Source organism: Apis cerana, linkage group LG14 (genome assembly GCF_029169275.1).
Source record: "Apis cerana isolate GH-2021 linkage group LG14, AcerK_1.0, whole genome shotgun sequence".
Classification (NCBI taxonomy): Eukaryota; Metazoa; Arthropoda; class Insecta; order Hymenoptera; family Apidae; genus Apis; species Apis cerana.
This window is the reverse complement of record NC_083865.1, coordinates 10,777,427-10,791,860: the sequence shown is the minus strand read 5'-3', so window position 1 is coordinate 10,791,860 and position 14,434 is coordinate 10,777,427. Positions and strand designations below refer to the sequence as shown.

General features: G+C 49.2%; 1 protein-coding gene across 15 annotated transcripts in view; it reads left to right on the top strand.

Moving 5' to 3' along the window:
- LOC114577809 (protein daughterless) overlaps nt 1–14,434 on the top strand; it is a 78,529-nt gene that overhangs the window by 22,967 nt on the left and 41,128 nt on the right. The window contains exon 1 of one of the 15 annotated variants that reach the window (XM_062084949.1): nt 4,230–5,244. The exons of the other annotated variants lie outside the window; for them this stretch is intronic. Coding sequence (XP_061940933.1) covers nt 5,059–5,244 — 186 coding nt within the window. The 5' untranslated portion in view covers nt 4,230–5,058. Of the gene's footprint in view, nt 1–4,229; nt 5,245–14,434 lie in introns of those variants that run through there. 15 annotated transcript variants of the gene reach the window in all.

Genomic DNA, 14,434 nt, shown 5'->3' with positions numbered 1-14,434 from the left:
ACGTCGCGCTTTAACTCCTCTCGATGCATAAATCTATCGAAAATTGACCCTTCGTTAGCGGCTTAATTAACGGGGATATAAGCAACGCGGGATGGAACGCGGAACGCGCGATCGAGTAATCGAGATTTATTCCCTCATTCACCCGCATTTTTTCCATTCCACTGCCGATTCTTCTCCTTCTTTTTCTCCTTCCTCCCTTCTTCCAGTATCGTGCAACTCGTATCCGGATCTTATTATTCTTACCGCTGCCTTAAAAAAAAAAGAAACTCTCGCTCCCGAAATTCCTCCCGAATTATCGCGGCGGAGGATCCTACGATCGATTCGATAATTTTCGCCCCTCGATCGGGCTGAAGAGAGAGAGAGAGAGAGAGAGAGGAGGGTAGCCAAGCGAAGCAAAGCCGATACTCGAGTATACATGCATATATACTTGCGTGACTCGCAAGAAAGGTCGGATTAAGCTCTTTTCCTTGCCACGCTCTCGAACGTATTCCATTGAAGCTTACGCCAGTGGCGTCGCCTCCCCCCAACCCGTCTCTATATACCCCGTCGCCCTGCAGTTAATGTGTTCCAGGGTGGAACCCAGCCCCCCTTCGCTCCCCTCCTCTCAGACCGCCCCCAATTTCAGCCCTCTTTCCACATCTACCCTTACCGTCCCCCCTCTCCTCTCTTCCTCCTCCTCTTCGCCTCCGAAACCCACCCAACTCAGGATCTCGGGTTCGCCTCAACGAGAGAATATTTCCCTTTCTCTCCCTCCCTCCCTTCCTCCCTCTCACTCTCCTCGTCCTTCTCTCTTTTCGTTTCTCCGCTCCGTATCCCGGACCTTCTCCTCCTCCTCCTCGCACCGTTCTCTCTTTGTTTTAGAAATTAGAACCGGATTACCGAATCCCCCTTTTCAGCTGCGCTGTTATTAACTATTACCTTTTAGCCGTTCACCCTCGCGCGCCCGAGTTGTACGAACGAGTTGTACGAGGAGGAGGGGTAGGAATTAAATCACTTTTATGGAACTTCGTATTCGCGGCGATTCTTCCGCGATATAATAGCCGGATTTTCGAACAGGGAAGGAGGTAGGCCTCCACCTTCCACATTTTCGCACTCTTCACGTTTCCTCCTCCCTCTGCACGTTTATTTTGCTCGATCGATCTCGGCCAATTTTCGCGTTATCCGGCGATCGACCTTAATTAGACGAGCCGAGGAGTCCAGGAGGCTCCGCTCGGAATGGCACGAGATACGGAGTTCCGTCTTCTTGCCGGAGCGGAGGCTTTTTGTCGGATCCTCGTGAACACGCTCGACAAGGAGCATCAGCCGACAACGGCCGCGGTCTTATGATTTTTTTTCCCCCCTCCCATCGCTCGAACCATGGGGGGACCATGCGACGCGACCAAGAAGAAGAAGAAGAAGAAGGAGGAGGAGGAGGAGGAGGAGGAGGCGTCCGGGTCGACGACTCTCTCTCCACCTCTCTTTCTCCTCTCCTTCCTCCGCTTCTTCTTCTTCTTCCTCCTGTCTTGTGTTCCCTCGTCGTCGTCGTCGTCGTCGTCGTCGTCGTCGTCTCGGATGTCTTCATATGTACATCGGCCGATGATCGCCGATGGAGCCGCAGTTTACACAGTTGGCCAGGCGAGGTTACCTAATTATTTGTTGCACGTTGTTGCCAATGACGAAACCGTTGCTCGGCTGCCAGGTTATCATCCTACAATCACCGTGTCTTTCGTGAACTTCTCCTCCCCTCTTTCTTTAGAGGAATCATAGGCGCGTGTCGGAAGAAGAAGGAGGAGGAGTACATCTGCTCCCTACCTTTCTCCTCTCCGCTCTTCTCTTTTATGTCTCGTTTGGGGAGGTTTGATCGAAGACGTTACTTTCCTACAGTTGGAAAGATATTCGAGGTAGAATCTCGAGGTAGAGAAGCAGTAGGGGGGCGACAAGTACCTTTCGAGATTTACAGCGAAGTGCAGCACGCGGGGAAGGGTTGTGGAAATCATCCCTCGGCCTCCTCGACCGTGAAACGTGCCGGCGTGGGATCGTGGGACACGGATTGACGGGAAGCGAATTTGGATTTCAAAATGAAGCGATTTTGACGCGGCGGGAGAGATGTTGGAGCGAAAGGAAGATTTTTTCTCTGCCGGCAGTTTTAACGCCCATCCGGTTGTTACGTTGATTTGGAAGTCGAGTATTCCAGAAAAATCTCTGGTCGAGGGTAGTTTCTGGTTGAGGATAGGTGGAGCAGGTACGATGGCGCGTCCCTAAGTGTACATTGGCTGGTGCTCCATTGTCCCATTGTTTAATTTTATTTCGGTTTTGTATTGAATAGTGCCTGTCACTTTTAATTATTTTACTGCCGGTACCTGCAGAGGTGTTAAGCGTTCTTTACACCTGACGACAGGCTCGCGTCTCCACGCAAGGCACGGTCATTCATTTTGACTTTCCCTCTTTCCATTCTTTCCTACCTCTGCCTACCCAACTCTCGCTACAACTCTCCTACATTCGAAACTCCTCTTCTTATCCAGGTGATATCCAGGTGATACTTGGAGAAACGGGGATCGATCGATTCGACCCATTCGTTCGCTTTGGAGATCAAGTGGAAATCGGATCAAGTGGTTTCAATAGAAAGGTCTTGGCAACGATTGATGTCAATTCGTTTGGTTGCTAAAATAATAGTTGGAACGAACGAATCATCCTCCTCGTCGTCGTCGTCGTCGGAGAGAAAAAACTGAATCGATTTTGGCTTGATTAATTAGCGAGCGTCTCTCGATGACCTCGAGGGAATTTTTCTTCCATCGATCGTGATTGTGCCCACCGTATCCGGATCTCTGCGAGGAAAACTGGAACTCTCGTCCGTTTGCCAACTGGGTTAGATTGGGTCGGGTGAGGTTAGGTAATTATATACTTTGGGCTAGTCGCGTGGGTACGACACTAAAATTACTCACGAATTTCCAACTAACGAGCTCCCACCTTTGGCGCCACGAGATATCTCGTTTGTCTTCCCGGACAGATTTTCCGAAACCGCGGCATCGTCACCGAGCCTTCCGTCCTCCGGAATATAAAGATATTTTCGCCTAACAGATCGTTTAGCGACACTTCAACACGCAGAAACATCGTCCGCCTCTTTGCCGAATTAATGTTTTGCGCTCGTCTCTCCGACTCCTCTTCTCCGTAGTTTACTTATTTCCCCCAACTTCTAACATTCTGACGTTCTATCTCGAACATAATCTCGAAATTCGAGGGAAAACGTATTTAGGGATCGTCTCGAGATTTTGCTCGTCCAAGAGTAAAAGAGAAAAATCCGAATGCTCGCTGTTGGAGCGTGTCTCTTTCGAGGGAATGATTCGCGGTCGATTCGTTTCCGGCGCGCCAACTCGTTTTTTCGTTACGCGGACCGAGAGCATCGTCCACCTTTGTTCCCTCGTCGTATCTCGTGCAGCGCAGAGATTTTATCCGGCGAAACAGCGGCACTTTGGCCGTGCACGGGAACAAGATAACCGCGCGCGCGCGTCGCCGCCGACACCGGCCCTCTCCCTTCCTCTTTCTCTCGCTCTCTTTTCGACTCAACAAGTGGACCGATGTTTTCGGCACGGTACATAGTCGGCGGAGAGCCAGAGAGCCATCATCCACCCACACTCGTAGCACCGCTTGTCGTTGCTACACGAGTGCCGGCTTGTGCGGGCAAAAACGCCGGCCCTTCGCGCTAGGGGTTGCTTCCTGTGAGCCGAGCATCGGTGAGACGAGGCGAGGGGAGGATAAACCGAAACGCTGCAGGCCCGACCATTGCACTTCGCAGGGAGAGGAGAGGCCCGTGCCTAGCGACAGCTTCGACGATTCCAATTCCTGTGTCATCTCGGGCCATAACCCGATTTCATGATTTCGTCCGGCGATCGTCAAAAGTACAAAAGTGCAAAGTGGAAGATCTTAGGACGAGTTGTAAAATTTTCCAAGAGTTTTCTTTTTCTTAGAATCCGATCGAGATACGATTCGTTCCATACGAGATGGGAAACCGAAGTTCCATCTCGAACGAACGTTGACCGACGTTTCTCGTCGAAAATTATTTTATTCGTATTCGAGAAAGATCGAATAGGAATTTGTTCGCATACTCGAACTGGAAAGAAATTCAAATACCCATCGCTATCCGCGCGCGTCGAGCCATGGAGTAGAGTGGGGAGCAGGCGAGCGAGTAAGTGGGGGGGACGTAGACTCGTACGGAAGGGGAGTGGTGGGGTGGCTGCCTCCCTTCGGGAAGCGTCAGTCTCGTCGCGTACCGTGAACGGAGAGGAGGTTGTGTCGATGCTGCTCATCTTCTTTCCTCGTTCATACCCCTCCGTCTTTTCGCGATCTCTTTTCCATACTCCATACTGGTCGTGTGATTGGAACGGTGAAGTACAAAGTTTGTGATCGTTTTTGGTGTCGTCGAGTGCTCGGTAGTGCGCAATAACGTGGATTTCGGAACTTGGTGTTCTCGAAAGTTTCTCTCGTAACCGTACGATCCGTGGATACGTGTAATCGCGATACCGAGCGTGATAGTCGGAACCGTAGCAGAAACAGGTGTTCGAAGGCTGATCGAAAAGCGACGCCACGCGAAGGATGGTGCGGAGGCGGGCGGGTGAATCGTAGTGCGGCTACGCGATGCGTCCTCGTGGCACGCGGCGTCGGTGACTCGAGTCCTCGTCTCGCCGTGAAAACATCTCCCGTTGTATTATTTTTGTTTGCGTTCGACTCTATTCGTAGACTGTACTCGCGTGTTTACCGATGCCCGAGAAACCTATAACGCGTAATACGTTCCCCGAGAGGAGTATTTATAACGTCGATCGTAGTTGATATGCTTCGAAAAGTTTGTACGTGACGCGAGTTGTCTCTTGTCTCTTCGGTGGGATCGCGCACAATTTCCGGCTCGATATCGCGATCCGACGGTGTGTGCAGACCCACTGGCTTCGGTTCTTTGGACGATGAGAGCGATAAACGTTGTGCATCGAGACGCGATCATCGCCGAGATTTGATACCGAACGAGACCGTGGTGGTGGCGGTGGTGGCGGTGAATCGTCCACGTTGCCAGAAATTCGTCGTAACCGCAGAATGCAGTCGAACACGATACTGCGCGATGTCGTCAGTACCGAGAAGATGATGGGAAACAACAACAATCTGAATAACAACGGTTCCCCGGGCACAGATATAATGTTCCAGATGGAAGATGATAGTTTGACGCAGTTGGGAAGCGTTTTTCAATCGGCCTATCAATCGATCGTTGGAGGTAGCGCTCAGGTAAGAGAGAATTGAATAAACGGATCATAGTCGCGTTATCGATCGGTATCCTCGGCCGTATCTCGCCGTTACGGTTCGCGATCGGAGTTGGTCCGGAAGAAAAGTTTCGCCGTAGCCGAGAAAGAGTTTCTCTCGCTCGTCGGGGATGCTCCGATCGTTCTGTTGGAAAGGGTAGACCGGATGCGCCAGTTGGAAACGAGTTCCTTTCAATCTCCCAGTCTTTTACGGTGCACGGAGTTTCCCTGTAAATCCGATTGTACGTCGATTGAAAATAGGGGCACGTTTACGATTTTCTCTGTATATCCGACGGAGCGTGCGGAGCACGCCATCGGTCCGCTGACGTCAGGATTACGTCACGAACATGGCCGTCGTCACGTGGGCGGGCACGTCGGTCGTCGTTCCTTCTTTTCGAGCCGGCACCCCTTTTCTTCCTCAACACGCGAGATCGTCTCTGAAATTTGTAATTTCGTTCCGTGCTCGAGATTCACGGAGCGTTACTTACTGGATTTCTTCCTTTCTTCTTCGAATTTACGCGTCGTAAATCTCTCTCTCTCTCTCTCTCTCGAGTACACGGATGGGAAGAGGAATTTTATAACGGGTATACGGGTATACACACGGCAATTGGTCCACGATTACCTATCTCTGGAAAGACAGTGGTTGTAATAAAGCGACATGGAATATCGGCAACTCGGCGAAGGAACTCGTCTATTTCGACTCGTATGGCAGCAGTGAGTCATCATCATCCCTGCATTGTTTCGTTAAATGGAATTTCTATCTAATTTAAATGCGGCTTAGCCAGAAATAATGCGATTACGCGTTAGCTTATTCTGTTTGTTAATCTCCTTTGCACACCATTGTCACCCTGACGGTGAACGAGGCAGAGGTAGAACGAGGCTGGGCGAGGGAGAGAGAGAGAGACGAGGAGAGAAGCTCGATGTTCCGCGTACCCTCCGCGCTTCCCTCCACTTTGCCGTTTTGTACGGCACTGTACATTATTTCAGTACAGTCCACACACAGCCACTAGATCCTCTCTGGCTTTATGGACTGGTCGCAGCGGTTCTCCTTTTCCAGTTGCAACTTTAATTTCTCCTTGTTGATCACGCTTCCGGAACCTGCGCACTTTCGATAAATCTGCTACAGTTAGTTGTCCACGATTGTTGGCAGATTCTTGGCGGATCTAGATCGATCGGACGGTTTTCTTTCTCTCGTACGCTGTTGCGCAATCGCCTCGCTCGCGACGTTGCAATTTTTGCCCCACGACCCGTTTTCGCCTCTCTTTCGGCACTCGAGCGGCTTATTAGCGGTACAAAAGCGACGCGATTACAAAAGACGAACGTCACTACACGAGACAACAGGTTGCCCCGGCTAGCCTCTCTTACCTGAATGACGTTAGATCGACAGCTGCCGGTCCCATTATTCCTCAAACTTTTGCAATAGCTTCTCCAAATTGGCAATTACAGGAGGGAAAGAGAGGAGGAGAGAGATTGCCGACCAACATATTCAAATTCGTATTAGATACGATTAAGATCGAAGTAAAAGTTTATCTCGTCCCGATATCGCGATCGGTGACGCATACTTGGAAAAAATAGCGGCGATAACGAGCCGACGAATTTGCTGGAATAGCGTCTTTATCGTATTACCTTCTTTCTTCTCCTTTCTTTCTTTTTTTTTTTTTTTCGTTAATTCTCCCCGCGATCTCGATTTCGAGCGTCTGGTGAAACCAGTTTTTGATCGGACCGAGGTAAGGCCGGCCATTTCCGGTCCGTGCCCCTCCCCCCGTCCGCGGTTCATATCCGGTACGGCACTTGCAACGTTTGAAACGTCGAGCTCCCTCGGGTGTGTACGCCGCTCTCGAGAAGCTTTTTTCCGGGCTTTGTCGGGCGTAAAATCTTGGCCGAGTCATCGTCGGAGGCGGCCACTTAAAAATACGACAACAAAAAGCGGTGCGTTCGTTATGAAAGCGTTATCTCTCTTTGGGCCAGACTTAATTAGCCGCGTGCGTTCATTTTTCCGCTAAAAGCGGAGTTGCAATTAACCGTTTAAATTAGAGGCTCGTTGGTAAGTGGAATATCGTCTCGTAATCCGCACACCGATGCTTATCCCTCCGCGTTACCTTTGATCGCGCCCTCTTTTCCGAAACGTATCGCTCTCGTTACGCGGATGATTATCTTTTCCTTTCCATCGTTCCGTGTCTGCGTTTCATTACGTTGGTTCGATGCGCGGAGAATGGGAAGAAAAATGAAGGGATAGGTGGCTGAGAGGAAGAAAGAAAGGTAGAGAGAGGTGGCATGGGCGCGGTACGAAAGAAGAGAACGAGAGAAACGAGAAAGCGAAAGTGTGGTCGATGGCGCGGCGGTCCCAAGCCGTGTGTTTTCAACGATTCGATTAAAACGAAAATTCGAGCGCGGATACCGTGCGCGCGTGTGCGTCGTGAAAGCGGTCCGGAATCGGGCCGATTTTACGAGCTATCGAGCCGTGATCGTCGTCAGAAAAGCGGAGTCGTTGGAGTTGCAGGAGGTCGGTGCAATTGCCGCCGAAAACCGGGGATTGAACGAAACCGACAGGCCCCGTTACGCCGCCTCGTTTCACCTGTCCGTCCATTCGGTTAACGACGATGCGCGGCTCCCGAGAATTTTCGCGAATCGGGACACGCGTAACGTTCCCCTTGACGGGGTTAAGGGCCGTGCGAACATTTGGAATAAGTCGACACGGAGAAGAGGAAAGGATTAAGTCGGGAGGAGATTGAATATCGAAGCAGATCTTGGGAGTGAGAGTCACTGGCGTCGCGAGGGCTAGGTTAAAAGCGGCAATGAATAGAATTGATATAAATGGGACGGCGACCTGGCTCCGGTCTCGAAGCTGATTGTTTTTTCTTTCCCCTATCGTCGAATTGGCCGACAAGTGCCACTTTATTACTGCGACCAGTACGTTTTCGAGCTTTTGCCGAACGATGCCTCGCCCGTACCGTTGGCAAACGACTTCACTCTCCCCCCCTCCTTCCTCTCTACGCACTATTCTTTTCAACGGAACGCGAGATCGAATCGAACTCTCGATTCGTGCGGTTATCTTTTCCAGGGGGGCTTATTAATTTAATCGGGAATTTGGACGAGAAGCCAGAAGCCAACGGCGAATCCACGAATTTCCGTGCCACGGTTCCGGTTGATCGTCGCTGCGCGTCTCGTAATCTATGGTTGGGATTAGCATTAGTACTTAGGCACGTATGTGTAACCCATATGATCACGGTTGTAGTTACATCTCGTCACACACGCGCGATCACCGGGCGCACTCGCACACGCGCGCCCCTCCCCCCACCCCAGCGCCGTCCACCACGACAATTTGCGTCGGACAAGTACACACGCGTAAATAGATACTCTGGGCAAGGAATATACTCGCACGCTCACACACGCGTAATTAGACGCGCACACCGGCTGACACGTACGAATTCGCTCGCATACCAGCGCATACCCGCGTGACAACAGTGTATCCCCGCGCCCGGAGCTCTACTAATAGCAGTGTCCTAGGATCCGCCGGACTGATATATCCGTTCCTCGTAACCATTATCCCTTGCCTCTCTGTTTGCACGGATACGTAACTCTGAGACACGCGTGCACGTGCCGCTCTCTGTCATCCCGCGATCATCCACGTAACCGACCAAATCTCTCGTTCTTTCGCTTTCCTTCCCGTCTGCGCCTCGTCCTTCTCTCAACTTTCTTCTCACTATTCGCTTTGTGATCCACGAGATGGTTGGGAGCGAGATAATGTTGGGAGGGGGGGAGACACGCGTGATCCCCAGAAGGGAGAGATTTTAATTAAACGGAAATGAAAATAAAGCGAAAATGTCGCCCGTTTTGTTCTAATTGGCCTGTATACTCGTGCTCACCTGTGTTTGATCTCGTATATACGTATCGTCTGACAAGATATACACCTATATGCTCGGTGTCTATATGGTTTCGCACGTGTGAGTGCGAGCTACATAGGCGCCGTAGACAAGACTTGACGGGAATGTGTGCGATACGTATGTAAACCTCTACACTCGCGCTACACCTCTGTGTATACATACGTATATATATATATATGTACACGTGTGCCTGGAGCTACTGTATAGACACCATATATACGTCCGATTATTAGTGTGTCACACACGCTTGATTTGGTAGCGGGCTTATAACGGCCGCCATAGCGCCGAGAGGCGCCAGCTGGATGTGTTTCGGAACGCGCCCCTTCCGCCCTTATGCGATCCTATCTCCTATCTCGTTTCTGTCCACGATCCACGATGTATATACGATGATGACATTGATTACGACACACGCAGCGATATCGAAGGCCAGAAATTTTCGAAGAACGCGGAATCCCGCTGTCATATCAAATAACCGTAATAACGAATCCGTTTTCGAGATAACGGATTCCCCGCGAAAAGAAGGCAACACTTTGCGCTCTTTGTCTCCTCCGACGGATTTGTCTCCCGTTCCGTTGTCGCGATAATCACGCGTGGATTGAAACGTGAATTTCTTTTTCTTTTCTCTCGTTGGAAATTATACCGTATCAATTAATTAAACCGAGATGGTTATTACAGCATCGATACAAGCGGCGTTGGCCAAGGCGTGTTAGACCGCCACTAGATTTAACTTAATACGACGTGAGTGGGCGTCGCCCATATACGCGATGGAATAGTCCAATAGTCCGATATATTCCTATGCTCGATACGCGTCTAGATACGCGTCTTTGCGTGCGTTGCCTCGTGCAAAGGGACTTGTACGCGTCCACTTTCACAGTAATCGCTTGCTCGAAGATCCGTATTTTTTTTTTTTACGAATCGGTTTCGTTTCTCTCTTCCCCCTCGATCGTAAGTCTATCCGTAAACTGTCTAATTTTCCGTTTCTCGGTATAAAGAATACGAGTATATATCGTAACCGTGACTAGGGATTTTAACGAGGAGAAACCATGAGAGGGAAGCAGCGTGAAAAAAAGAAAAGAAAAAAATGAGGGACGTTGGGTCCGCTCCGAGACGAAAGAAAACGAAGGAAACATGGCGACTTTCGGGCCATATGGCGTTTACGGATACCCAAGCACCGTAAAACTTTCATGGACATAACCTGACCCCTCTCTCTCTCTCTCTCTCTCTTTCTTTTCCCCTCGTCCTCCCTCGTCTCGAACAGGAGCCTTAATCAACAACCGTCAGGCCCTTAAACGACGAATGGTTTCGGTCTAAAGTCACGAAACGAAGGGCTCTATCCGATCTTTCGAATTTACGATTCGACGTTTCTCTCGTTTTCGATGCTTTTGTATATGTATATATATATATATAAAATCTAAACGGTACATGGCAAGAAATCGGTATTATCGCGGGCGAAATTGGAACGACGGTTATTAAGCCCTTCAGACATTTGTATCTGAAATTCCATACGATATAATGCATGCGAGGCTGACACGGAATACCGATATATATATAATATATGTATATATACATATATACACACACGCGTGCACACAGATATATACGTTCTTGCCACCGAAACGGTCCTCACCTTCGACTCCAGGGATCGATCTGCATAGTGGTAGCTCGCATAATCGCGCAAAACGTGTGTAGAGACGCGTGTAGAGTAACCCGTGTACGTGTGCGGATTCGCCTCGATGTATATGTATGGGCAGTGTGCGCCGCCAGCAGCTCCATAACGCGGCGAACGTGCAACACAGGTTAGGTGTCTTGGGGGTTGGATAGGGCTTAGATTAGGTTGGCTCGAGCCAGTTCCGATTTCCACCGAGATCTCACGCTAGATCGTGCCTACCTCGGTACCTGGCCTCCAAGATTTCTCTCTGTCGCTTCGATTCCCCTTTCCCCTCTCTCTCTCTTCTCTTCCCTTCGCGCTTTTCTCCACGTTCCACGGTGCAATTTGCTCCTCCGCGAAATGCTCGAGTACCCATCGCTTTTGTAATTCAATTACACGCAACGCTCCCAGAGATTACGTTATTTTATGCTTCCCGCCTTATCTGGATCGAGCGCTCGCCGCGACTTCGGCTCGAGGCGCTGGTACCACGGTATTTGTCGTGAAAAATGCATCGTGTTGTTGGACGAACTCGGTGATCCTCTTTCCCTCCTCAAACGGTTTCTATCATTTTCTGTCGGATTCTTTCCCGATGGAACTCTAATCGGACACATTCGTCGAAATCGTCGGACGAATAATTGAGAAGGTGTAGCGTACGTAGAGCGTCGTATCAAGTTCGGATTAGAGTTGCCTCGAGCCAGTTCCGATTTCCGTCCGAGATCTCACGGTAGATGGTGCCTGCCTCGGTGCCAGCCTCCAGATTATATCCTGCTGATCCTCCACCGAGTTTACGTCCCTATGTGGTTCTTGCTATTGTTATTCCCGCCACCTCTCCCCTTCCCCTCCCCTTGCCGCATTTAAGCTCACCGAGCCTCAAACTTTTCTCCCATTTCTCCCCGCGAACTCCGCTCGCCCTCCTCTATCCGATAGTCACGAACCAAGTTTCGCTTTCGAAAGATAGCCGCCTCGCCTCAATTTCGCTCTTTATTCGCCGCCGCGTATCTTCCATCTTCGCGTGGCTTCCCAACTTTTTCCCAACTCTAGTCTTCTCCTTTTTTTTTTTTTTTAATCGCCAACTTACTTGCCGAGTTACGACGCGATCGAAACATCCACGAAATATCTGGGGGAATAGAAAGAGCAAGTTGTGCGTTTTTGATTGACTTGGATTTCAATTAAATCGCAAGGCGATGCCTGCTGTAGTTCGTAGTGGCGTAGATGAGCGTGTTAGAGCGACAGTGGTGGTACAGTGGCACGGTAAGCGTGACGTAATCGATATCAGCGAGATTAGTAAACGAAAAACAGATCGAGATAAGCGGAGTGTTTATTGCATCGTCTAATCTCATCTTTGTTTGGAGGCCACGCTCGTCGCTCGTTGTTGCTTCGCTTCGAGTTTTCTCTAATTTAATTTTTGAGAAGAAGAAGAAGAAGAAGAGGAGGAGGAAGGAGAAAAAAAATAAAGCTATTCTCTTTGAGACGGTCAGTCTTCGCGCTCGATATGGTGGTGGTGGGTTAAAGAGACACGTGTACCTTGGTCGAGAATGGCAAATAATCGATTCGAATTAACTTATAGACGATACCTCTCGAACCATCGAGTATAACATCTTGAATTTCCAAGCAGAGTCGGTAATCGTCGTCGATAGAGCAATTTCATCCTATCTACCTTGCTAGAAGAGCCCATTCCCTTGCTATTCGCGAGAGGAGATTTTTGGTCGTCGTTTTCTCGGAAATATCCGCTCTCTCCTCCTCTCTCTCTCTCTCTCTCTCTCTCTCTTTCTCTCCTCGCTCGTTCCCTCTTTCTTTGAAACTGGTCGAAACACTCTATACTCGACGAAACACGATGCTTTCTACGACGAAATTATTGACTGTTGCTATAAATACCCCCGCTAACGCTTTGCTATAGCTATTTGCACGAACCTTTGAGCATCGAGATTCCTTATCCAGATGGCCTCCTTTTCCGTCTTTCAATACCGTTTTAACGATATTATAAAGAAATTGGAGATGGAGAGAGAGGCGATCGAAATTTGATTTTCCTTTTTTTCCTCTCTCTCTCTCTCTCTCTCTCTCTCTCTCTCTCTCTCTCTCTTATCCCGGGTAGATCGATCGTGTTCGGGATGGTGGAGTGTTTGGCCGTGTTTGGCATGGATAGATTTCGTGCGAGCGACGTTGAATCTGTTCTCACACGGTGTTATTTAAGCGACAAGACTCGGATTTTAATTCGAGCCCTGTGACCGGTCTTGAAATTCGATCCAAAATTAGGAGAGGACGGTTTCTAGCGAGTTCCGGGGGACCAGAAACACGAGAGTATTCCCGATGGTCCCCGGGAATTATGGTTTCGACGGTCAGAATTATGGTTTTGCTACGCTAATGGGTGGGTCATTTCCTGAGTTTTGAGGTTCCTGCTCTCCTTCCCCACTCTCCTTCTCCGCTTTCTTCCTCCCCTCTTATTTCATCTTTTTCTTCCCTTTTCCCTTATTCTTCCTCCTTCCCGTTTTGTCCCTTTTCAACCGCACTTAATCGCAACTACCTTCTTTCTCCTTCTCCTCCTTCTCCACCTTCCTTCCATTCACATACACATGGAATACATGGAATGGCTCGATTCGTTCGGAACGGGGAAAGGAAAATTACAAATGTAAAAAAAAAGAAAGAAGAAAAAAGAAGAGAAAAGGAAAAAAAAAAGGAAAAAAAGAAGCTTGGGAAAAAAATGTGACCCTCGTTTGCCAGCGAACAAAAAAGCCCTCGCCTCGGGATTTCGATGATGTACACGGTCTAGATCGAAATGACTTTCCAACGTGGTAAGACGAACGTTTTTTCGGGGGAGAGGAAGGGAGAGAGGGGGGAGGGGGGGGGGAGAAGAGATAGAAAGAGAAAGACGGTGGGATTCGAAACCGGTCAATATGTAGATCTCGTGAGGAAGATTGCGTCGAAATGTTGAACGGAGACTATGGTGGATGGTCGATAAGACTGGTCGTATTTTTCCTACTTTTTTTTTTTACTTTGCCACGAGTAAGAAAAAAAATCTATTTTCCTCGTCGCTGTGAGGTTTTTTAAACGCGGATATCGCGATGAATTTGCCTTTTTTTTTTTTTTTTTTTTTTCCATCATTCTCGAGATTAACGTAACGAATCGAAGATATGGAAAACATTGCGAACGTTCCAGACTCGATGCGTCGATCTCTTTACACAGGTGTGCCTAATCTGAACTTCTTTTCAACTATCGACGATTAAATTGTGCAATCGTGTTGATAGCCGCTCGCTCGAGAGCCCCTCTCTCTCTCTCTCTCTCTCTCTCCCTCTCTCGTTGTTAATTCACCATCGTTCGACCATCGTTCCATCGATTCCACGCACCATCCTGAACAATGAACGGTAAAAAAAAAATAAGAGAATTTGGTTGGTGAATCTATTTTTCGACCGGGGATAATTACAACGCTGTACGATTCACCGATTTGTGCAGCTCGCTGAAATTTTTCGGCCATAATTTTTCGCTCTCCTTCTCTCTCTCTTTCTCTCTCTCTCGTCATCCTTCTCATCTTTGCCACGGAAAAGAGAAACTGTGGAAAATCTATCCCCCCTCGGCCGTGCTAGGCCAGTTTGCGGAGATTCGAAGCCGGTGATTTAGGTTTTTCATGCTTGCTAATCCCGGGACCCTCG